At 36.9% G+C, this 27712-nt stretch overlaps 1 protein-coding gene across 3 annotated transcripts; it reads right to left on the reverse strand.

The window, feature by feature from the left end:
* Positions 1 to 136: 136 nt before the first annotated feature.
* Positions 137 to 23701, reverse strand: LOC106058927 (chitinase-like protein 4). Of its 3 annotated transcripts, none has more exons than XM_056011221.1 (9): positions 23580 to 23701; positions 22564 to 22732; positions 21214 to 21330; positions 16398 to 16521; positions 14290 to 14414; positions 12698 to 12794; positions 11778 to 11921; positions 2164 to 2286; positions 137 to 355 (listed from the first exon to the last, which is right to left on the reverse strand). In XM_056011221.1, the coding sequence occupies exons 1-9, from the start codon at positions 23695 to 23697 to the stop codon at positions 200 to 202; spliced, it is 1173 nt and encodes a 390-aa protein (XP_055867196.1). In that variant the 5' UTR covers positions 23698 to 23701; the 3' UTR covers positions 137 to 199. The 3 variants fall into 3 exon arrangements, with proteins under 3 accessions (XP_055867196.1, XP_055867197.1, XP_055867198.1); XM_056011222.1 differs by lacking the exon at positions 23580 to 23701 and adding an exon at positions 23210 to 23313; XM_056011223.1 differs by lacking the exon at positions 23580 to 23701 and adding an exon at positions 23247 to 23307.
* Between the last annotated feature and the right edge of the window lie 4011 nt (positions 23702 to 27712).

The following is a 27712-nucleotide window of genomic DNA, read 5'->3' on the forward strand; positions in this document are numbered from 1 at the left end:
AATACCAATGAGTCAACGCTTTTATTTTAGATTCCCATGCAGCATTCATTTAGTGCTGACTTAAAACGTTTTCTTTTTTAAAGCACTTTAGCACTACTTCATCAATGGACTACATTTGAACGCAAAAATCAATGACTTAACAGAGACACTTGACATTTTATTGGACTACACAAGTTCATCAGGCTGAATACAAGTTACGTTAGCCTGTCGCATAATAATTCATATTGAGGCAGGCCATGTATACGTAACGCATGAAGGGAAACACTCCTTCCTTGCAGAAATAGCCACTGACATCGTCGTCGTTGACATAGAATACAGCCACTCCAGCCAGTTTAGATTGAATCATCAGAGAAACCTGACCAAGAAAGACAAAATATAATATGGTATTCAAATGTTAATAGAATCTCGTAATAATTTGATGTTGTTATACTGTGTCCCCAAAGTACAAGAATGGATTTCGGTAAAGAAATTGAGCGGCCTAAACGGGCTTAGCTACCTAACAAAGGAACTCAAACTTTGACGTTTGCCAGGATTTTTGAAACTTTAAAATGTGACTCGAGCAGAGTTGTCTTTACTGAGAACCCCTAAAGCAGACGAGAACCTTCTCCGTGATACCCGGATCCCATACATGTCCCCAAAGACAGTGAACCAGAAGGCACTGATCATGTAACTAAAGACGAGTTCTACGAAAGCTATAATGATATATCCAGTAATAATATGATACTAACAATGATAATAGTAATAAAAGTAAAGTTCCCCTTTAAGACCCTGGATCTATAAGGCAGATGCTGTAAAGGTAATCTTTTCTGAGGCCCGCGGCTAACGAGGGTGTCAGGTGGCCAGCACAACGACCAACCGCCTTTACTTTTTCCCGACTAATGTCAGGTATCCGTTAGAGCTGGGTGGACTCACAGGCGGCAACCAAAGATTCCGAAATAAAAATTCCCAGTCTTCGCCAGGATTCGATCCCGGGACCTCACGATAAAGATAATCTTTTATACTTTTGTCATCGTCAGCCCATCATGCAAAAAATGTGTGGCCCTTGCTCTGCTGAGGCGCCTCCTCTGTTCAATACGTTCAAAATATTGGGTACTTGAGTATCATTCGACTAGATCTACAAATGTGCATATCACTCATTAGGGCCGGCCTTACGACATGCGGGGCCTGATTCAATGGATGCTTCGAGGCCTCTCTTCTAAACTTTCTTTTAAACTAACAACTATTATTATAAATAGAACATTATATCAACATTTATTATACAACATGCATAGAAACTTTAAGAAGCAACTCAAACGATTCAGGCGCCAGTGAGTTAATTAAAGTTACGTCAGTCGTATGATACATTCAATATGTTACTCCTTGAAGTCCATGGCTGATATTGATATGCTATGTGTACATTGCTGGGCCCCTGCCAGGCGAGCAATCGTTCAAATCGGCCAATAGCTGGCCTGGTGCTCACGTGGGGACAGAGAAGTCAATCGCTGTAATTCTGAACCAGTGTAACAGTCTTAGTGGTTCGGCTCAAACATTGTGACCAAAAAGTCAGACAAGGACGAGCCTTATCGTTAAGCTCTGGCTACTACAGCACAGCACGATTCGCGGGAATGTTTCTTGGATAAAATACAAACAAAACGTACTTCAACAAAAGTAGGAAATGAAGATATCTAATAGCTAGGTTTTAATTTGCATCTGTAACGATGCGATTGTATTTATTTTTATATTTTTAAGGGATTCTGGTGTCTTTGTTACATTATGATCACTCAAACAACATAGTCATGACGAATATACAAACATACAAAGTAGGAACTCCAACAGAACTTGAAATCACTATAATATAAAACACACTTTATAAATAAACAATACAATTCAATATTTAAAACATTTACAATAGTCACAGAGTCCTTAACAGTGAATACATCTCTTTATATAGTCTCTACAATCTCTACAGTCTCTTTCTCTTGCTGGAACTATCAAAGCTATTTTTGGCACTTATGACAACTTCATCATGTCGTCTAGATTTTAAACTAATTTGTAAACAATTTACAGCCACGCCACTGACTCCATGTTCTAGAAATACACCAGCGACAAACAAAACATGTTTTATTTTTTAAAACACACGACCTTGACGTGTACGTCACGTGACAACACCTAAGGTACTACTACCTTTAGCTCGAGACTAAGACGATTCTCATAACCAAGCCAGAACTGAGAGTGGTTCATAAAAGGAACCTGCTCCTTAGTGTCAAAAGAAAAGGTCACGTTTGTATTCTGCCGGAAGTAGCACACCTGAAAATAAAGAGTTGGACGTGAACTCTTTCCCTTTGAAACAAACTTACAAGGGTCATCATTTTCTAATTGCTTGTTTCGATTCATTTCAATTGTTCAGAATCGTTTCTTCTTCATGATTTGAACATTTTACTATCACACGAAGATTTCAAACACCCATCACAAACACAAATAAACACAAAAACTCTTTTGTTCCTTTGGCAAGGGAATTGTTGAACAAAATGTAACTCTCTGTTGTATATTTCGCATGTAATGTTGAAGAGAAACTGGGGTATGAACGTATATCTTGTGTGCTATTGTATAATCGTGTATTGTTTTTTTTTTGTAATGCACAATTGTAAAACCGATTTCCTGTAATAAAGATTTTAAAAATTATAATAATAATAATTATTGCAGAACTTTCAACACCATCTGTTTGCTAAGCTATGCAGGTAAAAGAAAAAGATGATTTCCATATTCTGAGGATGAGAAGCAGATGTACAAAATATAAACAACAACAATCCTACTTCCATAGTAAATGAACTTACACTCCCTCTATAATAAATAGACTTCAACTCCCTCAATAGACTTTACCCCCCCTCCATACTAAATAAAATTTAAGCCCCTCCATACTAAATAGACTTCTTAAGGAGGAAAGCGTGGCCTGCTGACGTTATTATTTGCATTATTTGTAGCTGTTTATAAGTATTCCACGAACTGATTATTTTGGGCGGGGTTTAATTAATAGGATTAATGGATCCTCTAATTCAGGGGTTCTCAACCTGTGTGTCGTGATTCCTTCGGGGGTAGAATGACCATTTGTCAGGGGTCGCCTATGTCCATCGTAAATTCGTGTTTCTAATGCATTTATCATCAACTTTTTTTTTGTGTTTCTAACAAGCATATTTGTACCATAGTTGGTATACATTGATGATTTTCATTTGTGAAAACAAAACAAAGGGACATTACTTATATAGTTTTGTCTCATACGAATTATGAAATAATGCTGAACATTTATTTAATGAAATAAAAAAAGTGAGGGTGACATATTGAAGAAGAGATATTTTACCAGAGGATTAAAAAAAATAAAGTTAGTGAGTGTAACATCATTGTTTAAAGGTAGACATGTTTTTTCCATGGATAGTTACAACTTTGTACTGAGTTTAATGCGTTCAACGTGTTCTGCTAGTTCACACTGATGTTACGTAGGTGTCGAGAGGCAAAGTTCTAATTTTTTTTTTTAATCATCCGAGAAGTATTTTTTTTAACCAGAAAGCAAAAACACAGATAATAGCCACCTTGAATAATTAAATGTTTCATTGTAAGTATCAAATACATTGTGCCTCGATTTTGTTCGAAAATATCCGTTCGTCCAATTGAAATTTCAACTTTGGCAAATAAAACTGGCTGAAATTAAAACATATCTTGCCAACTTTATCTGCTTTCTATGAGGAAAAAGGGCAATGAATCTGACAGACCGACTACAATGGTCATTTAACATTTGTACAAGCGTGCAACCTTCCAAATGTGTATGACATCCTGTTAACACTTTCTAAAAGTCAAAGTTGAAGATGTTCCGGAGACAGAAAGAGTTTAATGAGCTCATCAAAAGCAATGCAGCTCAAAATGTTTGTCAGTGACACAATTCTAGACCAAGTGTTTGCAACCATATTCCATTTTGAGATTGTGTTGCGCCTTCTTCGTCCATTTCTAACAGTAGGCTTATATCTTTGCGGAGCAAGGTTTCCCAGCCTGTTAGTTATCAAGTCTAAATAAAGAAGTTGACTTGATGCTGAAGATGACATTCATTGTGCTCTTTCAAAGACTCCCACAAGAATCCAACCTTCGCACTAACGTTGGCTTATTTACAAATGTGTAGCCATGTAGTTGATCTATTTAATATCATCCCACATGTTTCGCTATACTTTCGAATAGTTAGACAAGTCTGTGCTCATGAATATGGTGAATACGTAAAAGGAAAGTTAATCAAGCCAACTTATAAAGATATTTTTTTGTTAGAAATTTAATTATAAACACATTTATTTTACACTAATTACAATTTCATAAGCTTTTGCCATTTTCAAATTCAAACAATAAAAATGCATGACAAAAAAATTAGATATTTCCATTACGATGACGATATTATAACATTAGCAAATTTCCATTTACCTATACCTATTATAAAAAAAAATATTACGGTTGGGGGTCGCTGCCTAGTGGGGAATCGTATTACGGAGTTGCAGCACTAAAAAGGTTGAGAACCGCTGCTCTAATTGATGATTGATCTACAGACAATGGTGAGGGAGGTGGGGGCTTGTGAATGGCCGATCTCTCAATGTCTTTAAAAGAAATATGTTGATCACAAGCCTAGAGAGCTTTTGGCTCCGTTTTAATCACTTTTGCTACTTGTCACAGATTACATTATAGAATTGTTTGTACATTTCACTTTTAAAAGAAAATATAAGCCCTCGACATGAGCCTCGGGATTTACCCCTCAAATTTAGACACTTGACAACACGTCAGGATTTACCCAAGGGACGTGATTAGTATGTCTGAAATCTATTGGTTGATTTGAAATTAAACAAAGACATTTTTTGAAAAGAGTTAGCGCCAGAGAATTGGCGGGGAGTAAGAAAGTAACGCCAGTCGATAAAATAATGTCCTTGTAGACAGTCACGTTTCTAAGAGCTCTGTTTGAAAAGCCTTTGTAATATGTTTCATGCTCATTGATTTGTAATTTGTACATAAACTGTACTTACGTTATATTTAAATAAAGTTCCAGAGTTTTGTTTTATCAAAGAATCGTCAATTGTGATTCTAGATCGTCATTTTTTGTTAATTATTGAATTCAAGTAAAATCCCCGGCATAACAACACGTCATATCATCTGCATGTTGTGACATATCTGGCACTCTCCGACGAACAAAAGTTCATGGACAACTTTTAACGAAATTTATTCAAGATCTGGGACCAATTTCTAAACTCTTCAAAGGAACTTCATTCTTATTTAACGGAGGACAGAATTTCTGTGTTTAACAGGTCAGTTGGTTATCGATAATTCTTTTATAAAGATTTTCGTTAGAGTTACGTCTAACTCACGAAATCTATTATTATATGTAATTGGCAAAAGGAATAAGACCAATATACATAATAACTGGCAATATAAAAGACCAGTAAAGCAAATAACTGGCAGTATAAAAAAGACCAGTAAATCAAATAACTGGCGTTATAAAGAAGACCAGATTTAACCAACTGTTAAACCAGTAAAAAGTACATCGGCTCAATAGATCTATATATCAATCATACGACTCCAGTAACTACAAGTCTACTGTCAAGAATTTATTAGCAAATTGAGGCTTCAAGAACTTTGTCACTAGATCTATATTATTATTATATCTGAGATAAAGCCAAAATCCAGATATCGAACATTTTGCTCCAATACAAGAAACTAACAAAAAAAATAATTAAATATGGCTTCCAGTTCTAGAACACAACGATTCTTCGAATTGATAGAATTAGCCAAAGAAAAGCAAATCCCAAAGTCAGACCAGTGGCAGTGGGCAGAGAAACAAGAAGAAAAAGAATATCAAGAGCAAGAATCTGAAAAACAAAGGCAAGAATCTGAAAAACAAAGGCAAGAATCTGAAAAACAAAGGCAAGAATCTGAAAAACGCATGCAATTAGAAGAAAAAAAATTGCAAGACGCCGAAAAGCAAAGACAACATGAAAAAGAAAAAATGGAATTCGAAAGGCAAAATAAAGAAAATAAAGAAAGCATTCCAATTCAAGGTCACTCAAGTATGTTTGACAAATACAGATTAATGAACAAAATATCGGCTTTCAACGAAAACATTGACAATATGGACTCGTATCTCATAAGATTTGAAGAAATAGCTACAACATCCGGTCTACCTGAAGCACATTGGTCGAGCTCACTCCTCACCCTTTTGACTGGCAAAGCTGTCAACATTTGCTCACAACTGTCCATCAAAGAACGCAGCACTTACTCTGATATCAAGGAAGCTCTACTGCGCCAATACGGAGCAACTTCAGCCAACTATAGAAAGAAATTCTATAATGAAAGGCCACAGCAAAATGATGATCCTCAAATTTTTGTAGCTAATATGTCGACGTGGTTTGATAGATGGGTATCCATGGCAAAAATAGAAGAAAGTTACCAAGCTCTTCGTCAACATATTATTATCGACAACATCACCCATGCTCACTCAGAAGATATTCAATCCTACATTATAGAGAGAAATCCTACTGATATACAGACATTAACCAAGATCATCAGACAATATAAAGCAGCCTATCCAAACAAGTCAGTCAAACCATCTGTTGAAGAAAATTTTGTCTGCTTTGCTCAAGACAAAAATGCAAGATATAAGTCAGATGACAAAGTCAAATGCAACAAATGTCATAAACTAGGGCATTTCACGCCTCAATGCCGCAGCAGAACCACAGAATGTTCATATTGCCATAAAAAGGGTCACCAAACTCATGAATGTTGGAAAAAACAGGCAGTCTCCAAAAATCAAAATTTTGATAGACCCACATCACCAACTCAAAGATACAGCAATAGAGAGCAATACAATCTCAACAAAGCACCTGGAAACAATAAACCAGATAACAACAAACCTCGCTACAGAAGTCATTCACAGGACTCCAGACCACAATATATGCCAAACAGAAGCTCATATAACAGAAGCTATTACAATGAGCACTCAACTATGACAGTCATTGCAAAGTCCAATGGTCTCAAATTTTATCCAGGCTTTGTAGGAGACAAGAAGGTGGAAGTTCTTCGTGACACCGGAAGCACGTCCACATTAGTACATGAACGCTTCGTACACGCAAACCGTTTCACAGGCAACCACGTCCAAGCCACTGCATTCAACGGAACTGTCAGCAAGTTACCTGAAGCCATCATTTATGTTACCACACCATTCTTCAGTGGTCAAACAAAAGCATTAGTAACACCCAATCTACCAGTGGACCTAATCATTGGAAACATAGAAGGAGTTAAAGAATGCACTCCTCAAGAACTTACTGAATGGACAAATGCCATAGAGCAAGGTCAAAAATGTTTGGCAGTAATGACAAGATCCATGTCCAGACAACAAGAACATTTGGCACCTGAACAAGTTAGCCAAAATAATCACATGGCTACCTCAGTTACTCAAGTTATGCAGAATGCAACAGAACCAGTTACTAGTCCAGTAGCCAGCAACAATCAAGAACACTCAACATGGACACCCCCAGTTACATCAAGCCCATCCCTACCGGTCATAAGTCCACCTCCAATTCCCGAATGTCCATTGTTGAACTTTGAAGAACAAGACGACATGCCCAGAGTCTCTAGCAATGATACAAGAACTCTAACTGGTCAAACTGAAGTCCATCAAGACAAGTCATATTTCACACATGATGACTTCAAAGAAGAACAGAAGCGAGATCCAACATTGCAAATACTCTGAAGGCTCAAGCAAACAAACAGCTGAATCTACCAAATAAACCATATTTTCAAGATGGCCTCCTGGTGAAAAATGCCATGCATAAAGACAATACCGTTCAGCAAATAATAGTGCCACAGAAATACAGGAAAGAAATACTGGCAACAGGACATAACATTCCACACGCCAGCCATATGGGTGTAGTCAAAACTAAAGCCAGAATCCTCAAAGAATTTTATTGGCCAAGTATCATTAAAGACGTCAAGAAATACGTGAAGTCATGTCATATTTGCCAAGTCAAAGGACCTAAGAACAACAAATCACAGGCACCTATTCAAGATATGGAATTGACAGACAAGCCATTCCAAAAAGTCTCAGTTGATTTGATTGGTCCTATGCCAGTAGCTTCAGCAAGAAACCATCGATATGTCCTGACATTGATTGACACATGTACAAGATGGACAGAAGCAGTACCTCTAGTCAACATTACAGCGCTTGACATCACCAGAGCTTTGTCAGAAATATTTTCCAGAATTGGTTTCCCAGAAGTTATCCTCTCTGACAGAGGCACACAGTTCACAGCTGACATTACCAAAGACTTCATGAACATGTACCACATCAAGATGAAGTTCACAACGCCCTATCATCCCCAAAGCAACGGGCTTTGCGAACGATTCAACGGTACTTTGAAGAAGTGCATTTCAAAAATAGCACACGACAATCCGCAGAATTGGGACTTATTGCTACCAGCAGCTCTGTTTGCATACAGAGAAAGTCCTCAAGAAACCACAGGATTCTCACCTTTCGAGATGGTTTATGGCGCCAACCCACGAGGACCGATGGCAATCCTCAAAGAAGCTATTATTCGCCAAAACTCAATCTCATCAGAAACCAAGACAGCGTTTCAACATGTGCAAGATACCAGAAACATAGTCATATCTGCATGTGAAAAAGCAAATGAAGCCACAGCCATAGCAAACTCCAATACCAGAATGAGAGTCAATAGAAACAGAACACTGAAACAATTTGAACCAGGAGATCAAGTATGTCTGTTACTACCAGACAAAAGCAACAGACTATTCATCAAATGGCAAGGTCCATTCTCCATACTCAGAAAGATAACAGATGTTGACTATGAGATAGACATACACAACAAAAAGAAAATCTATCACGTCAACATGTTACAAAAATATAACACAATAACAGAAGGTACCACAAGCCCAGAAGAAAATGAAAGAGCCATATCATGTCTTGCAGTCATACCAGAAGAAGATGAAAACGACACGTCCGAATTTGACGACATCAATATGCCACAAACAACTACCAAACAAACTGAATTTTGGCAAGACATCAAACTCAATTCAATGACACCGCAAAAGCAGAAAGAACTGACTACCATTCTCAAAGAAAATTCAGACATATTTACAGATGTTCCAGGCAAAACGTCAATTGCGGAACACAATATAATACTTACTGATTCCAAGCCTACAAAAGCAAGACCTTACCCATTACCAGTACACTACAGAGACTTTCTTAAACAAGAAATTAACCAACTATTAGAGCAAGGAATCATTGAACATTCCAACTCTCCATATGCTGCACCAATAGTTCTTGTCAAACGGAAGCAAACGACAACTCCAAGAATGTGTGTCGACTTCAGACAGTTGAATAAAATAACCCAACTCGACTCATATCCTATGCCAAATCCTGAAGATCTTATGACTAAATTTTCAGAGGCAAAGTTCTTCACCAAAATAGACCTATCCAGAGGTTATTACCAAATACCAGTCAGACAAGAATGCAAACAGTTTACGGCATTCACCACAGCTTATGGACTATTCCATTTCAACTTCATGCCATTTGGTCTAGTCAACGCCAGCAGCACCTTTAATAGAGCCATTCACAGCATACTAGGCAATCGCTCTGACACAGTGTCATATATAGATGACATTTGCATATTCCATAAGACATGGAACGAACATATCAAAGGACTACAAGAAGTTTTCAGCATACTGAAACAACATGGTTTTACCATAAAGCCTAGTAAGGTAGAACTAGCCATGTCAGAAATATCCTTCCTGGGTTATAAAGTCAGCTACAATTCGCTGAGACCTCAAGAGAACATTATTCAACGCATACTAGACATCAAAGTCCCCACCAGTAAAAAGCAAGTGAGAAGTATTATGGGTCTGTGTAATTTCTACAGACATTTCATACCAGGTTACACAGCACTCATAGCTCCATTGATGGAACTCACTAAGAAAGGACAACCAACGAAGATTCCATGGTCTACAAAGTTACATACCACTATTGAGAACATTAAAGCTGAATTCTCAAGAGACACTATTCTCAAACTTCCGAATCCAGAGAAGCAATTTTACCTCGCCACAGATGCTTCATCTTCAGCTATAGGTGCATGCCTAATGCAGAAATACCAAGACACTTCAAAGGAATGCCAAGAGACTTTGCACCCAGTATTTTTCATCAGCAGGAAGTTGTCACCAGCTGAAACCAGATACTCAACCATCGAACGGGAATGTCTAGCCATTGTATGGGCCAAAGCCAAGTTCTCCAGATATCTACTAGGTGCTCATTTCACACTCCTAACTGATCATGCACCACTAGCATTTCTGAACTCAAAGAAGTTAGCGAACAGTCGTTTAACTCGTTGGAGTCTACAACTCACAGACTACCAATTTGAGGTCAAGACAATTCCTGGACGTGAGAATGTCTTCGCTGACACACTTTCCAGATGTATTTAATTCTTAACATAATTGTATATATATATTTCTTCCACAGGTGTAGTATATCAGTTTTGTATTGTCATATTTTAATTTCATCATAAGGCACCATGAAGAGAAGTAACCTATTCAATTCAAGATTTAATTTATCCAAGTATTATGCGCTGTACAACTTTTGATATTGTTCATGACAAGCATTGTCTCATTTTCATAACCACTTGAATAGTGAAACAGGTGTCCAAAGTCATCAATAATTTTATTCACTGCATTTACATTTTTTTTATCTCCAAGTTGACTTTATTTTGTCATATGTTACCTCAACCATTTTTCTATAATTTCATGTATGGTATTTTGTGTATATTTAAATAATTTTAATACATATGAGCATTTCCATTACCATACAAATGCTAAATGGAGGGGGGGGGTAATATGTCACAGATTACATTATAGAATTGTTTGTACATTTCACTTTTAAAAGAAAATATAAGCCCTCGACATGAGCCTCGGGATTTACCCCTCAAATTTAGACACTTGACAACACGTCAGGATTTACCCAAGGGACGTGATTAGTATGTCTGAAATCTATTGGTTGATTTGAAATTAAACAAAGACATTTTTTGAAAAGAGTTAGCGCCAGAGAATTGGCGGGGAGTAAGAAAGTAACGCCAGTCGATAAAATAATGTCCTTGTAGACAGTCACGTTTCTAAGAGCTCTGTTTGAAAAGCCTTTGTAATATGTTTCATGCTCATTGATTTGTAATTTGTACATAAACTGTACTTACGTTATATTTAAATAAAGTTCCAGAGTTTTGTTTTATCAAAGAATCGTCAATTGTGATTCTAGATCGTCATTTTTTGTTAATTATTGAATTCAAGTAAAATCCCCGGCATAACAACACGTCATATCATCTGCATGTTGTGACACTACTAATAAATGACACAAAATACTGCCTCTTAAGTTTCGTTAAAACATTTAAATTATTTACATACAAATCGCATTCTTTCTCCATGCACAACTGTTATAAAATAGATAGAATAATCACTTCCTGTCTATATATAGCCTCCCATAATCCTTTCTTGTTACTATTAATAGTAAATAGTTGTTGCACCTAAATCTTCCAAGCTGCAAGATTTATCATTTATGAAGCGAGTCAGAATTTCAATATCATTTTTATTCCATATCTAAACGCCCATGGTATTCAAGGAGAGATTGATCACATACAACTAGTAGCTGGTTCATCCACTTTCAAAGTTGGCTAATAACACTATAGTCATTTAAACTTGTTGTAAGTTAGACACATTTTAAAGTGACCTACCTTTCTAGCACTTATAATAGTAGCGCCCACATCACTGTTTAATTGAGAATCCGTCAAGTTATAAAGAATTCCGTACAAGGGGATCCCAAGGAACAGTTTTCTACGTGTGTCGTTATTAGAGAGCCAGTGACGTAGAGAACTAACCTGGGGATCAAACATATTTATCTATCTATCTATCTATCTATCTATCTATCTATCTATCTATCTATCTATCTATCTATCTATCTATCTATCTATCTATCTATCTATCTATCTATCTATCTATCTATCTGTCTATCTGTCTGTCTGTCTGTCTGTCTATCTATCTATCTATCTATCTATCTATCTATCTATCTATCTATCTATCTATCTATCTATCTATCTATCTATCTATCTATCTATCTATCTGTCTGTCTGTCTGTCTGTCTGTCTGTCTGTCTGTCTGTCTGTCTATCTATCTATCTGTCTGTCTGTCTGTCTGTCTGTCTGTCTGTCTGTCTGTCTGTCTATCTGTCTGTCTGTCTGTCTGTCTATCTATCTATCTATCTATCTATCTATCTATCTATCTATCTATCTATCTATCTATCTATCTATCTATTCATGTTTCATTTATCACGCTTTACTTCCAGAGCTTAGGCCAATGCCTTATCGCTTTCTTTGTCCTTACGTTTCTCCACATTGCGCGGTCTAGGTCTAGGTCTAGGTCTAGGTCTAGGTCTAGGTCTAGGTCTAGGTCTAGGTCTAGGTCTTAATATTGATTGTCAACTGCTTTGAGGTCCCCTTTTATTACATTCAAATATCGTTAGTGAGGTCGACTAGTTTTTCTTATCCCGTAGTAAGTTGTCATAAAGGGGTACGTTTATCCTCCATTCAGAGGACATGACCAAGCCAGAGAGAGAGAGAGAGAGAGAGAGAGGGAGAGAAAAGAAAGAGGATGTTACCACATTATTTGTTGATCCCGTTAGTGGGGCATTATGTGTAGGATAATCAACAGAGAGCGCCATGTCCATGGCGGCCAGTATTGTGTAGTCCATAAATCTGTAGAAAATATGAAGTCGTTTTTCCTCATGCTTTTACCCTTAGAAATCTCTTAAGGGTCTAGATCAGGGGTTCTAAACATGTGGGTCGCGACCCCTCGGGGGTCGAATGACGATTTTCCAGGGTCACCTAACTTCACCGGAAAAATAGATTTTTTAGCTAAAAAACTTGACATTGAATATATATATATATATATATCACCGGAAAAATAGATTTTTTAGCTAAAAAACTTGACATTGAATTGCACGGATAGTATTTTTTATATCCGGCCGGAGCCGGATATGACAGGATATTCAAATTTGATATTCGGCCGGAGCCGGAGCCGGATACCTTAATGTCTTGTCAATAGCTTGAGTTGCTGAACATTTTACGAAACTGTTAATAACATACCTATATTGGTTGGTATTAATTTTTTTCCTTTTAAATACCTTATTGTTTTAAACTCTGTTACTGATTGATTTATTCAAGCTTAACAGTAGTTATATAAATCTGTATAGCCTGAGTGTGTCTGTGTGCATTTACGATGCCACCAACTGTAAAGGATGTGTGTAGGAGGGTCAATGTAAATATGTTAGTATATATTTAACTAGTTACTAATGTAAATCTCTGAAAAGTAAAGTGCAATCTGCCTTGTATAGTGGTTGGATGTATGTGTTCATGAATTTCGGACCAACAACCTGGTCAGATATACGTAGTGAGCCTACACATGTAGTCCTAGTGTAGTGTGTATAGTTGTTTGTGTTAACCATCACGCATTGTTTTTTCCTTGGGCATCGACACGCAATAGTGTTGGGTGGTGCACCCCTAATATATATATCTATCTATATATATATATGACCACTTTTGTTATCCAGGGAGCTGAGGGCTTTGCACTGGGGTTTTGTGCCTCCTCATGTGGCTGGTGAGACCTTTGTAAGCCCGGAACGTTCGGCTGCACACTGGAGTTGGAGCTATTGTCTTTGGCCTTGCTTTTTTTTTCTGTGACGCTTTTCTTCTGCCGGCGCTGTTCTCTTGTCCTTTGCATTTTGTGCGCCGAAAAGAAAAGTCAACCTAAATCGATCACCGTCGGACAACGGTTAGGCCTGTGCCGGTAAGGCAAAATATGTAGGTTTTGCTGGCCTCATGACACTCTCGTTAACCATAGGCCACAGAAACAGAAGACCTTTAGGTCATCTGCCTAACAGAACATAAGATCTGTAATGGGAACTTTTAAAGATGTAACAGGTAAAGAAAAACGTGATCGAAAAGTATTTGGCGTAATTTATTGTTGTACAATTTGCTTTCTATATTTATCACACAATCATACGATAGATTAGTTTTGCAGTTGAGGTGACATGCACAGAGTGGACTAAAGAATAGCCTTCGTTTGAAGCACCCTGAACCCTTTTGTAAGATATTCTAGCTTTTTAATTAGAAACAAGTCTATACCAGTTGCTGGCCAGTTTGGCGTGGGACACCTGTTAACTTACTGGTTCTCAACTTGTAACCGACATACCTGTGAAAGAAATTAATCGATGCGGACTCTTTGAGCATGTTCTGTTGGGCAGTTAAAATGTGTGACAGCGTCAATCTAGGTAGTGACCTGTTCGTGGCATCTGTCGCAATCCATTTTCTAAAGTTCTATGCAGCGTTCGATGGTGTTGGTATGCAATCCCAATATGCAATGCAATAAGGTAATAAATAAACAAAGTATTAGAGGAAGATAAGTTGCGAAGAGTGATGTATTGAATATAATAATGTAGAAATATGTCACTGATTGGCCTTGTTGGCTATTGGTATGATTTGTTTTTTCTGTACTTATTTGAAACTACTGACACTAGTCAGCTTTTCGCCTCCAATACTAATGTCCTTTTAAATTCCTGTTGGCTATTGGTCATAATTTGGTATTTTTCGGCATTTATTTGCATACCATATGGTGCAGAAGTCTTTTCTGTGCGTATCACCAAGTCGGCTAGTTCTTTTGTCCCTACTAGATCATCTATGTCGTACGCGAAGCGCAAGTTGGTAGTTCTTCTTCCTTCAATGCCTGCAGTACCTTCATACTACCGAGAGAATCTTCCATTATCCTTTCAAGGGAGATGAGAAAAGAGTTAGTGAAAGTAAGCAGATTTGTCTCACTTCAACTATGGTCGACAATTTTTGGTTTTCCAGACCTGTCGAGATGAGATCAGCAAGTCTGGGACAGTCAAACAGAATGTGGCACGGTTTCCTCTTCTTCCCCGCAACGGGGGTACCGTGAATTTAAATTTGGCCATAGTCGTGAGAAATATGAGCCAACAGGACAGTATTATGTTAGAAACGTCGCTGCCTGGGTCGAGTTTCGCTAAAGAGAAACAAAATTCATTGTAGTCCCTTTATTACTGTCCACTGAGGAATTTTCTGGTGATGTTACAGGTCTGCAGTAGTACCGCCCCTCTCTGACAGGAAATTAAAGGTATCAGTCAGGTCAGTTGTCATTATTCCCTCGGTTGATATAACAATGAAGTATATTGTTATTTTAGATAACTTCCATAGACGCTTAATCTCCAAACCTAAGTTCCATATTTTCTTTGTTTCTCCATTTCAGTTTTCTTAAATTTTGAGACAGAGGTAAGGCGATGTCAATAACTTTTTTTTTCTTTTTTTAAAATAAATAAACATCAGATCAGGGCGATTAAAATCTACCGTTTTGTCGGTCAAAATAGGGCTATCCCAGTATATTATTATTATTACAATAATTATTATTATTATTTTGCTTTTCAAATCTTATTAAATATTTGAAAGGCTCTTGAACATTCTTGACACGAACCTTTTTTTCTTATTACATCCAGCAAATCGCAATGCTCACATTTATTTCCCTCTTCAATAAAACTTTCCGCAATTCAACAATCACATTTTCGGCATAATGTATTCTATATAATATATGTTACGCTTCGTTGAAACGGCCCGTTTTAAAACGCCCTCCCAAACAATATTCAATTCTGGCATGTGTAGTCTATATTATTTTTGCCCCCCCCCTTTTTTTTTCGCCACGTCCATGCCCCCTTCTTATAAAACATTGAGTTCTATCATCAGTTCAGTCTAAGTGGCACGACCCACTTTATAACGCCCCCCCCCCACTTCTTTAAACATATACTTGTTTTTGCCCGTGAATTCGATTTTCCGTATCGCTTATCTTTCCCTAACCTTAGAAAATATTCGATTTTTCAGCTTGTTATTAAAATATTTGAAAGGCTCTCCGATACTTTTCGACCGAAGCCGTTCTTGAATATTGGATCCTTCGCATTATAATCCCACAAAATAGTTTTGCATCCCCCCCTTTAACGCTCCCTTAACATAATTTTGGTCCTTGATTAGTAGCATATTACGTTTAATTAGAGCGGCCCGCTTATATCGACCCGCCCTCCCCCCCCCCCCCAAAAAAAAAAAAAAAAAAAAAAAAACTTCTGGCCTGAGAATTCTAACATCATTTTTCTCATTTCTAGGAACTATGTAACAATTCAATTAATATATTTCTCTTTAAATTTCTTTAGATGTTCTTAATAGCTCAGAATATTAGACAGAAATCTACGTTCTTTTTTGTTTTCCTAACTCGATTTTGTACAATACGTTCCAATCCCTCACCGTAAGAAGTGATGCCAGCGAAACACGGTCAACGTCTACGGTATCATACAAGTTCAGAAATTTCAGTGACAGGCCATCGAAGTTGTTGTTTCGAGCGAAATCTAAGAGAGTTTTAATGAAAGTCCTGGAATAGTCCAAACAAAAAATGTCCTATGTTAAGACAATTCAAAAGAAGCAACGACATTAACAATATATGTCAATGTTCTGGTTTCGTTTGTTTGTCTGAAATGTTTCCGATGCTCTAGATTATTACATTTTAGACCAAAACTCCCGCATGACGGCGGATGGTGGCAGCGGGCAGGGTTTGAACTTGGACCTATCAAGACGACAGTCCAGAGCGCCTACACACGACTAGGCAGCCATTCGATAGATGGTCGTGCCATCGCTGTTGATATTTCCATCCAAACCTTACAATCTAGGTTGTAAAGGTCATCTGTTTCTGTGGCCCAAGGTTAACGAAGGTTTCCGTTTATCCAACTAACGTAGGTACCCATTTAGAGCAGGATGGATTCATAGGCGCCCTCAAGATCACGAAATCTTACAAATCCCAGTTTTGACCAGGATTCGAACCAAGGACTCATCTATTAGGAAGCTAAACTTTACTATTTAGCTACCGCGCCTCCCACTTTTGATAAATAGCTAGATATTTTGGTGTTGTAATGTTATGTATTTTAAAAGGTAAATGATAATTTTCTACTCTTTTTATTGCTAAGCTCTTTTGTTTGAAGAAAGTGTTTTTTTTTTTCGGCAGTATCTTTCAATATTTCATCTCAAAATCTCTTCAATGTTACTCAGGATATTTTCTGACATCTTTTTATCGTCTCCTTTTTTTTTTCTATATCGCTTTCCCTTCTTTTTCTTACCATATTTAATTGCTTAAAAACTTAAGCCGGATCTTCAACACAAAAAGTGATCAAAGCGCAGAATATTATATAGACTGGCCGATTAAAGAGTTTTATGAAACGAAAATTTGTGACTTGCAATTTTGTTTACTTTATTATACAGCATTTATGAGCAGTATAAAAGTTAAGTATTCATATCTATTTCAGCCACACACCTATATATATATTATAAATAAGGAGGCAGTGTAGTTTTGTTTAATCTCTAAGAATGAAGATCATTCAATTTTTCATAATTCGGAAATCCGAATACAACAGATATACATGTTTTCAAGTTATATGAAGTTACTTCCTTCGGCCAGTCTATATTGCACGTCAACCTTCTCTTGCAGATACAAAAAAGAAAGGAAATCAAAATATGGATGTGAGGTAGGTGTGAAAGGTAACACTTTGGTTTACTAGCGCTCAACGATATCATCACGACAGATACGGGGCATGATAGAATGTTGGAAGTTTTTTTCAATTTTCCTTATGATGTCTTTATAATCCAATGATTTTAAATGCAATTAACACTAACTAGATAACAAATTTACATCCACTAAGGCAGGGGTGGGCAACCTTTTTGGATCGAGGGCCTCATTTCTTTAAATTTGGGAATGGCGGGCCGCATATGTATATACAACTTAGAAAGATACTCTAGCTAACTTTTAATTCATAGTTACACTGTATTATATTCACGTTTCTTTTTTTCCACACTCCACGTTAAGGAATTACAAGAAGAGTTAGCAATTTTTGAAATCAATTAATAATTTTTTTAATTGCTGTTGTCTTTTTATATTACAATAACCCCACTAATATACAGTTGTACTTAATGTGGAGTATTTTACTTTTTACACTCATGCATAATGTTCCGGAACTATGGAACTAGCTTACTAGTTGTTACCCTTGTGACTGCTGTCAAATTACAGTCAGGCAAAATCGACCAGTAATTATACTTGTTTAGTTTTCCACCACCCAAAATATAATGCTTGTTCACTGGATGAGACAATATATGTTCCGGAAGTTAAATGTCGGGACGAGCGAAACTTGCCCTTTTGGAGCATCACCAGAGAATGCTGACAATGGTCCTTAAATGGTGCATACTAAATCAGAGACCCGAACAGGACTCTGGCCCCAAAGCCCTCCTATAGAACCAAAACTATTCGGAGAACTGCCTGATCTGGAAAACATTGCGCGGTTCATCTTAGATATAGGATTACTGATCTGAACCTTCCAACATATAAAATTAGAATGAAGAAGAAGAAGAAGAAGAACAGATGTATGTGTACACAAATAGTATGAACAGCAGCACATTTTTTAAAGTGTTGACATACAGATTCTGGCACTCACAAGACTCCTGTGGAAGTACTGACTAGAAATTCTCTTTGCTCGGAGTTATGTCCTCTGGAGCTAAATCAGCTTCTGCGCTAAATGGTGAGCTAATGGTATTAAAAACCGGTTCTTGACGTCTTAAAATTTGCTTTTATAAATTGCAAAAGTACTTTTAATCATTTCAATAGAAATAATTTCACCTTTCAACAAAAGGAAAATGACAAAACCTGTTTTCTTTTGCTTGCCTGTAGATAAGGGAAGGCCTTGTTTGAAAAGATTTAACATCCATTTACATTTTATTTGCAAAAACTCATTGCTATGGCAATTATGAAACATGAAATCTGTCTTCCACTCTTCATTAGAATTATTGGGTCACATTCAATGTCCTTCAAGTAACAGAACAATTTCTTCCTCAGATTTTATAGTGTTCTTGTTTACCTTGCTCATGCTAAGATAGCGGATATATTGGATTATTTTATTCATAATCGGAGCTACCTGTGATCAGTATATTAAATCTCTAATAAATTTGATATTTCGATTACATTAGTACTACGAGGCCTGTCAGGTTCTTGTATTCTTGTATTTATCAAATTATTATTATATATTTCCAATGCAAATATTTATTAATATTAAATATTATTTCAATTTGTATTATTGTTATTATTTTCTGAACTTATAATATTTTGGCTCAAGTTCAGCCTGACAAGCACATCATACACATATAGTTGTAGATAAACTAATAAACTAAGTGTATGATGTAAATAACAATAAAATTTATTCTTGTGATATATTTACAAATGACTGATTCATGATGACTGATAATAATAGTATGAAATATCAATATGTAATAATATGTAATCTACAATGATCCAGTTAGTCTCCTTAGATATAGAACATTCATATAATTATGAAACACATAGTATATTACCTTAACTATAATAAGTAGTTCAATGGATCACATAGTCCTTCAATCTCAAAAACAACAACTGGTAATATATGTAGATCTAGCCTCTAGATCAGGTACTGTCCACTGACGACAATTCCAAAAAGTAGAAGTTCATAGTTGACACTACACCATCAGGTCTGACCACTGCAACCCGCAGTCTGGAATCTTGAACCTCAGACTCATGTACAAATCCACGTGCACACCAGACGACCAACTGAGAGAAAGACCTCAGTCCTGTAGACTGTAGACCTAAAGTTGTACTCTCAATATAGAACTGAGACTGAATAAACAAGTCTTGACACTGAGACTTGACACAGAGTCTAACATATAGACTTGACACTAATACTTGAAATAGAGTCTTCAACTGAGACTACGACTAAAACTTAGTCTTGACGCTAAAACCCTATAGAAGATAAAAGAAAGGATTCTTCTAATCATCTATATCTAGTCTAATTATAGACTTACAAATACGAACGAATTCAAATAGAAAAACTATACAATGAAAAATAAAACTCACCCTAAACAGGGGTCAAGATAATCCAACAAGAAAATGTCCAAGGCAAATGCTAAGGCTATCCAATAACAAAAACCAAGGAGAAATTCCAGAGCTCTCAAAACACGTCTATCTGTACCAACGTACAAAAAATGGAGAGACTGTACTAGACGATAAATGACGCAAATCACACACACACTAAATTTACGTCACTAGAAGTTGTGACAAGCAACAAAAGCTCAGTCCTCTAGTCTACACAGAAAATATTAATAATGTAATGACGTCATCAATATAGTGATCAACGCCGCACTATCAATTAGAGAACTAATTCTACTATACAGTTATATGTATAACTGCGACAAGGCCGTAATTTCATGAAGCTTTATGCAAACTTTCCTGTTTAAAGTATTTGGTTGGGGTGTTAAAAAAAAACCAACCATTTTACTCGGTCAAAGATCGAGCTCCACCAGTTGTCACCCTTGCCATTTTGTTCCAAGCATACACACCATTCAACATCATAGCATTGAAAAAATACTGGCATGAGATTGTGTTTTGAATTGAGTGTATTGAGCCAATAAGCATAGTCTTCGTTTGCTTGAAACTTTTTATAATGACAGTTTCAATAATTTATATTTATATTATTTTTAATATATTTGCATTTTTATAAGTATATAATGTGGGCACACCTGACTTCTGAACGTGTCGTCGGGCCGCATAAAACACTCCGGCGGGCCGCATGTTGCCCGCGGGCCGTAATTTGCCCACCCCTGCACTAAGGTATAGATCTATTAAATACTTTAGATAGTTTAAATAAGCAAAGAGTGTGTCTAATATGGGGGGGGGGGGTGCATACGCAAAGTGATACTCAGTTAGAGGAAAAATACAATGTTATTGTTATTTCCCCTGAATCCCATAGATGAAACACTGGGCTGTGGAAGAAAATAAAATGTTTAAAGGAATTCAATAACTAATAAAGTGATCTTGGTAATAAAATATGTGGTTAGGCAGCATGAGTTTATTTGCCAACTTTCAGTTTGATGGGATGTTGAAATGTTGCCAAAATAAACGATTCACTTTTTTACCATGACGAAAGAGACTGTGACAAAAGTGTCCTAAGGGCCCAGACAGTTAATACAGTCAAAAGTTGATATGCAATGAACATTTTACCGATGAGATCCGTAGCGGCTTGCAATAGACTGAAACTTTAAAAAAGGTATTTGCACCGAAGCCACTAGTTTCATTTTCGGGACAAGTTTCAGGTCAACTCGAAAACGTTGAAATGATCTGTAAAATAAATCAATTGAGAAAATCAAATCAAGAAAAAAAATGAATCCAATCATCAGTCGGTCAAGACAAGGAATTACTTCCATATACAATATAGGGGAGATTTTTGAAGATCCTTTTGAACCATGCCGTCAGGAGGACATCTTAATGCCATAAAGTTGTCTCATGAAACTAACAATTGATTGAGGGAGGACATCTTAATGCCATAAAGTTGTCTCATGAAACTAACAATTGATTGAGGGAGGACATCTTAATGCCATAAAGTTGTCTCATGAAACTAACAATTGATTGAGGGAGGACATCTTAATGCCATTAAGTTGTCTCATGAAACAGCAATTGATTGAGGGAGGACATCTTAATGCCATAAAGTTGTCTCATGAAACAGCAATTGATTGAGGGAGGACATCTTAATGCCATAAAGTTGTCTCATGAAACAGCAATTGAATGAGGGAGGACATCTTAATGCCATAAAGTTGTCTCATGAAACAGCAATTGATTGAGGGAGGACATCTTAATGTCATAAAGTTGTCTCATGAAACAACAATTGATTGAGGGAGGACATCTTAATGCCATAAAGTTGTCTCATGAAACGGCCGAGGCCTCTCAACATTTCTGACTCACTTAGCAGCAGGTAGGTCTTCTACTCTTATCACTCAAATACTCAACCTATTGAGTCAGTGGCTGGCCAGTTGGGAGCGGAGGATTATTTCTTTGTTATTCTACCACAACAAAAAAAGGACCAGGCTCTAGAATAATACAATAATATGTCAGAAAACAACTTTTTAATTCCCCGTAGTTTTATTTCTTTCTCTCTACCCTCCATATATCTCTTTATCTCTCTCTGTATATTATATATTATAGTCTATATATAGTCTGGATTTTTAGCACGCCCCCCCCCATCCCCATGCGTTCACCCAACTCTTAATCACGAAAATAATCTTACAACGATCAAGCAAAGGACTAAACTGTCTCCATGTCTCTCTTTATTAGATCTGCGCCAGGGGAAATAATACTTTGTAGGCGCGAGGGAAATGACTTTTTGAGGCTCAGAAATAGCCTTGCGCCTGGGCTCCAGATTCCTAGGTAGGTAATAGGGCGCAAAGTTTTTTAGTTATAAAGGGCGTCTTAAGCTAACGTTTGAAAAACAAGTGGATGGTTTTGAGAGTCACAGTCTGAGTTTCTACATTGAATGCCTCACGTGATGTTGAAAGCTAGACCAAAAGGCAGCCTCACGTGATGTTGAAAGCTAGACCAAAAGGCAGCCTGACGGAGTTGTCGCTTTGCTGGTACTCAAAGAAACAAAGGTGTACGCTCTTGCAGTGCAGTCCACTAATGGGGTCAGTGTTGAGACGACCTTTGTCATCATACAGACGGTACATACACATGTAGTTGACACACATGTCTGTAGGAGAGACAGAACCGCTTTGTATTAAATCAGTCAATCAAACAATCAATCAGCAATCAATCACTCTATCTATCTATCTATCTATCTATCTATCTATCTATCTATCTATCTATCTATCTATCTATCTATCTATCTATCTATCTGTCTGTCTGTTTGTCTGTTTGTCTATATAGCTGTCTGTTTGTCTATCTATTTGCCTGTTTGTCTGTCAATCTGTCTGTCTATTCGTTGTCTTTCTGTCTGTCTCTCTGTCTATCTATTTATCTATCTATCTATCTATCTATCTATCTATCTATCTATCTATCTATCTATCTATCTATCTATCTATCTATCCATCTATCTATCTATCTATGTATTTATGCATCTATCTATCTATTTATCTATCTATGTATCAATGTATTTATGTATCTATGTATCTATCTATGTATATATGTATCTATCTTATCAATCTATCTCTGTGAGTAGATTGTTTACCTTTAATACCGCCCAGAACCAATATTGCCATGTTTACCTTTAATACCGCCCAGAACCAATGTTGCCATGTTTACCTTTAATACCGCCCAGAACCAATTTTGCCATGTTTACCTTTAATACCGCCCAGAACCAATATTGCCATGTTTACCTTTAATACCGCCCAGAACCAATATTGCCATGTTTACCTTTTATACCGCCCAGAACCAATATTGCCATGTTTACCTTTAATACCGCCCAGAACCAATATTGCCATGTTTACCTTTAATACCGCCCAGAACCAATATTGCCATGTTTACCTTTAATACCGCCCAGAACCAATGTTGCCATGTTTACCTTTAATACCGCCCAGAACCAATGTTGCCATGTTTACCTTTAATACCGCCCAGAACCAATGTTGCCACCAATTGAACGGTGATCTGAGCTAAGAAATAGAAATTCATATTGACATTTGTTTGAAACGAAGTCTTGGTTAGAGCACATATACACATGAGATTCCTAGTGAGCACAGTTCAATACAGCATGAGAAATCAATACAATAAAATCCGATTACATGCACGTTATGAAGTGCGTAAAATAAACAAGAGTTTCCTTTTTTTGAAGATTCACTTTATTGCAATGGTGGCTCTAAGTCTAATTATCCTGCAGATTAAGGATGATTGCAGTGTTTCACATGACTACACAAACCTAGTTGCGACCAGCAAAGATGAAATAATTATTCCACAATTTTAGGGATATTATAATCTAGATTGCGAACGCCGGTATGGACAGTATAGAGGGACTTGTTATGGTCTGGGCAGAGAACGTATCCCGCATGGTATGTCATAAGCAGTCTTTTTTGGTGAGCTGAATGGTGGTCAACGTAACAGAGGTGCCCAACGGGAATGCTTTAAAGACCAGCTTAGGCGCCAACTTGCTTTAACTGACATAAAGAGAACACCTGGTTCTGAACAAGACAGCAAGAGGTCACTTACAAAGGCCGCGGGATACACATTTGAGACCAAAAGAAAATCCACTGTCGAGAACAGACGTAGACGGCGAAAAGAAAATCTAAATCGACCACCGGCGGACAATGGTTTTGCCTGCGCTAATTGTGGCAAAATATGTAGGTCGCAGCTGGGGCTGCGTAGCCACGGGAAATACTGCATTCCTCATAAATCTTCGGACTCGAAGATAGGACTTATTATAATCTAGATGTGTGCCCTTTCATTTGATTAACTAAGTTTATTAAGAAATGACTTCCTTCATCTTCTTTCTGAGTCCTTGTAATGTAAGGTACATAACTTGAAAAACTACTGTGCATGTATTCTTATTAGAATTATCTCCCTTTCGAAATACTGTTATGATTGATCTATGTGGAGTGCCGTATAAATTTGTTTAATTTTTTTGTTTTTTTTTTTTATATTCCTCCAGGGTTAAAATCTACTTCCTAGTCCAAACCTCCGCAGGACGACGTGGCAGCTGGCAGGGCATGAACCTGGGACTATTGAAACGACCGAACGACAGTCCAGCGCGATACCGCACAACCAGGAGGCCATTGTTCTAAATAGCAGCTATAGTTCAACAAACAGTTTAAAAAAAAGAAAACGCTGAAGTCCAGATAAAATGGACTGTATTATTCTTATGTAGATTGTAAATGACTCTCCCTTACCCCCCCACCCCCCACCTCCCGAACTCTTGACATCTTTTAACAACTAATTACGTTCATAACTTTCACGAGACCAGTGTGTGAATGAAGCCTGATACAAGAAATAAAACACAATAAAAAGTTTATTTATTATACAGACATTTTTTTTTTTAAAAAGTTTATATCACGAACTCTGTCTGTCTGGTACACATTTTGAACACGTTGTGTCTCCCACTTCCCATTCTCAGATCAAGTTGAAACTTTGCTCTCTATTATTCATTGGTCCTAACGAAAGAAATGAAACAATAATGAAATTTACAAATTTGGTAATTAAATTAAATATTAGCAATTTATATATTTACAGAATTGTGATGTATGACAGTAAATATGGAGTTCTTCCCATTAGATAAACCCTTTTAAAGTATTAAAAAACATTTTTTTGGCTTGTTTAATTACTCAACTATTTTTTGTTAGGTACTTTAAACATTGTTGGTCATTAATTTGCAAATTAAAAAAAAAACATTCCACAAAAGTAAGAGATTAAATTTGAAATAAAATTCTTTGAACTCGCCCAAGCTCGCCTTGATTGGAACCCAACCAGCCATAATAGCTAAGGTTTAATAATCTTCAATTCTGAAGAAAAGTGTTTAACACAGGGGTGGCCAACCTTTTGCTTCCGTACGCCAATTGTTTTCACTTCTCATTCAGATGCGCCACTGAAAATTTTACAAGTACAAATCCTTTCTGGCAATAAAAGATCTTGGTGTAATAAAGTAATATCTCAGAAGAGGACAATCTAAAATTCTTTTGAACAAGATTACAGTTCCAGTAACTCCACCAGTCATTGGCTGCTCAGTATAATTTAGTTACCTTTATTTAATTGATGATTTCCTAGACATGACTTTGCTACCTGAAATATGTCTGCCCATCTGGTATTTCCTTAGACTCTTAGAGTGACTTAATGGCCAGTAATTTCTTTAAAAATTTTGAAATTAGCATCATTTTTTATAGACATAAAGCTTAATTAGGTAACACAAAAAATGTACAATACTAACTAAAAGAAAGAACAGACACAACATATCCAACGAAAACAAATAATGACTTCACTAAACCAACGTGTTCTGTCTTTTTAGGTCTAATAGTTTTAAAAATATTTTGATCGATTTGGGCGTCGTAATAGCTAGTCAATTAAATTTCTGTTGAATATATTTTTTTCTAGAAATCAGCTATTCTTTTTTTGAGAACAGGCATACTTTTCTTGATTTTTTTTTCGGGGTGAAATGCGCCACTTGTAATTGTGCAATGCGTCACTTTTGACGCAATATCCATAGGTTGGCCACCCCTGGTCTAACACTTGATCACCAAGGTGAGAAAGGGCGGGGGGGGGGTAGTAGCCCGAATTCTCGCTGACAAATGTTCTCTCTAACATGGCTGACAAGGTGAATGAAACTCTAAAGACCAGCAAAAGGAGAATACTTGTGCAAATAAAGAGAACAAACTAAATGTCTCAAATATTTCAAAGATTACAGAACAGACTTTATTATACAGCATTGGCAAGGCGTTTCTAAGTCCTACATTTCCATAAGCGCTGCTAAGTGTCTTTAGATGGGCCACACTTTCACTTTTATTCAAATAAACATACAGTCATGAATTCTAGAACGTCGCGAATGTATTGTACTCCCGACTCATAATATTGACACAATACATTGTTGTCATCTTTTAGATTTTTTAAGTGCATTTTTTTTTCATTTGAAAGTTTTAGGCAATGAAATCCCAGAATTCACAACTGCATTCCAGAATGGCTAAGGTGACTCAACAGACACACACACACATACACATTCCACTCTGTAGTACTTGAGAACACCATCTTAATATCGCGTTACTACCATAGATGTATCGAGGGCCGGATTTAAGGAAGGGCAGGAAATGCTACTGTCCACGGGAACACAATCAAATTTTTTTTTTAATTCGACGGGTCTGGATAACCTGCCACGGAGCTTTCATGTACTTAAATCCGGCCCTGGGTGTATACTTTTTGTCTCGTAGACCCTTTGACATGTTTTCTGGTTTTCGGTAGACCCCCTGCTTAGCTTATATTGCATATTTGCAATTAAACCCCCCCCCCCCCACTAATTTCTAAGTCGAAGAATGAACAATTAATTTAAAGCTGCATTTTAAGTTATATAGAACTTTCTTTTTTATTGTTAAAAATTCAAATTTAAACCACTTAAAATAACAATTAATATTTATTACTGGAATCATCAAACACACTGGACATTTTGTATAGTGTCTGCGCATGTTTGATCATCCGATGCTACGGATATTATGTTTTTTTTTACAGGAATTTGTTGTTCTGTGAAGTAGTCTTCAAACATTAAATATTAATTCATTAAATAGCCTTAAGTATGATTGTAAAATTTTTGGTAAAGAGCAGTTTCTCGTGTATTTCTTGATCTTTCACGTCTGGCTCAAATATTGGGTCCGCGGAACTGTTTTCACTAACAGAAGGGGAGAAGGCGAGTAACTGGTGCCTAAACCAGTAAGCTTCGGACAGGAGAGGCTCATTAGCTATGGCTGGCTACCCACCTAGAAGAATGAAAACTCTGAATTCAAACCTCTGCTGCCTTGCAGCTATATCTAATCACTGAAAAGGCTTCGGGAGTCAACCCTGAGGAAAAATCAGAATCCGGCTGGTAAAATCAATGCTTTTCTTCTGATAGCGTTTTCCGTATTCGCCTATAAGTAAAGAGATAATGATGGTGAAAGAGATATCTTACGACGCTCACAAACCATCATCTTCTCTTTATCATGTTGAAGAGAGATTTTGTGGGTCTATTCGGAACTTTATTCGGACTTTATCTTTGAGTGTTCGAAAGTTT

The sequence above is a fragment of the Biomphalaria glabrata genome, chromosome 14 (genome assembly GCF_947242115.1).
Source record: "Biomphalaria glabrata chromosome 14, xgBioGlab47.1, whole genome shotgun sequence".
Taxonomy (NCBI): Eukaryota; Metazoa; Mollusca; class Gastropoda; family Planorbidae; genus Biomphalaria; species Biomphalaria glabrata.

Bases quoted from the DNA above. Each gene is read 5' to 3' on its own strand.
- LOC106058927 (XM_056011221.1), bottom strand. From the start codon at position 23,697: ATGTGTATATGTGCTCTAACCAAGACTTCGTTTCAAACAAATGTCAAT. The intron at 22,733-23,579 runs GTAAACATGGCA...TCTCTCCTACAG, and splicing joins GGTTCTGGGCGGTATTAAAG to ACATGTGTGTCAACTACATG. The intron at 16,522-21,213 runs GTAAAATGTTCA...GGACTATTCCAG, and splicing joins AGCCGCTACGGATCTCATCG to GACTTTCATTAAAACTCTCT.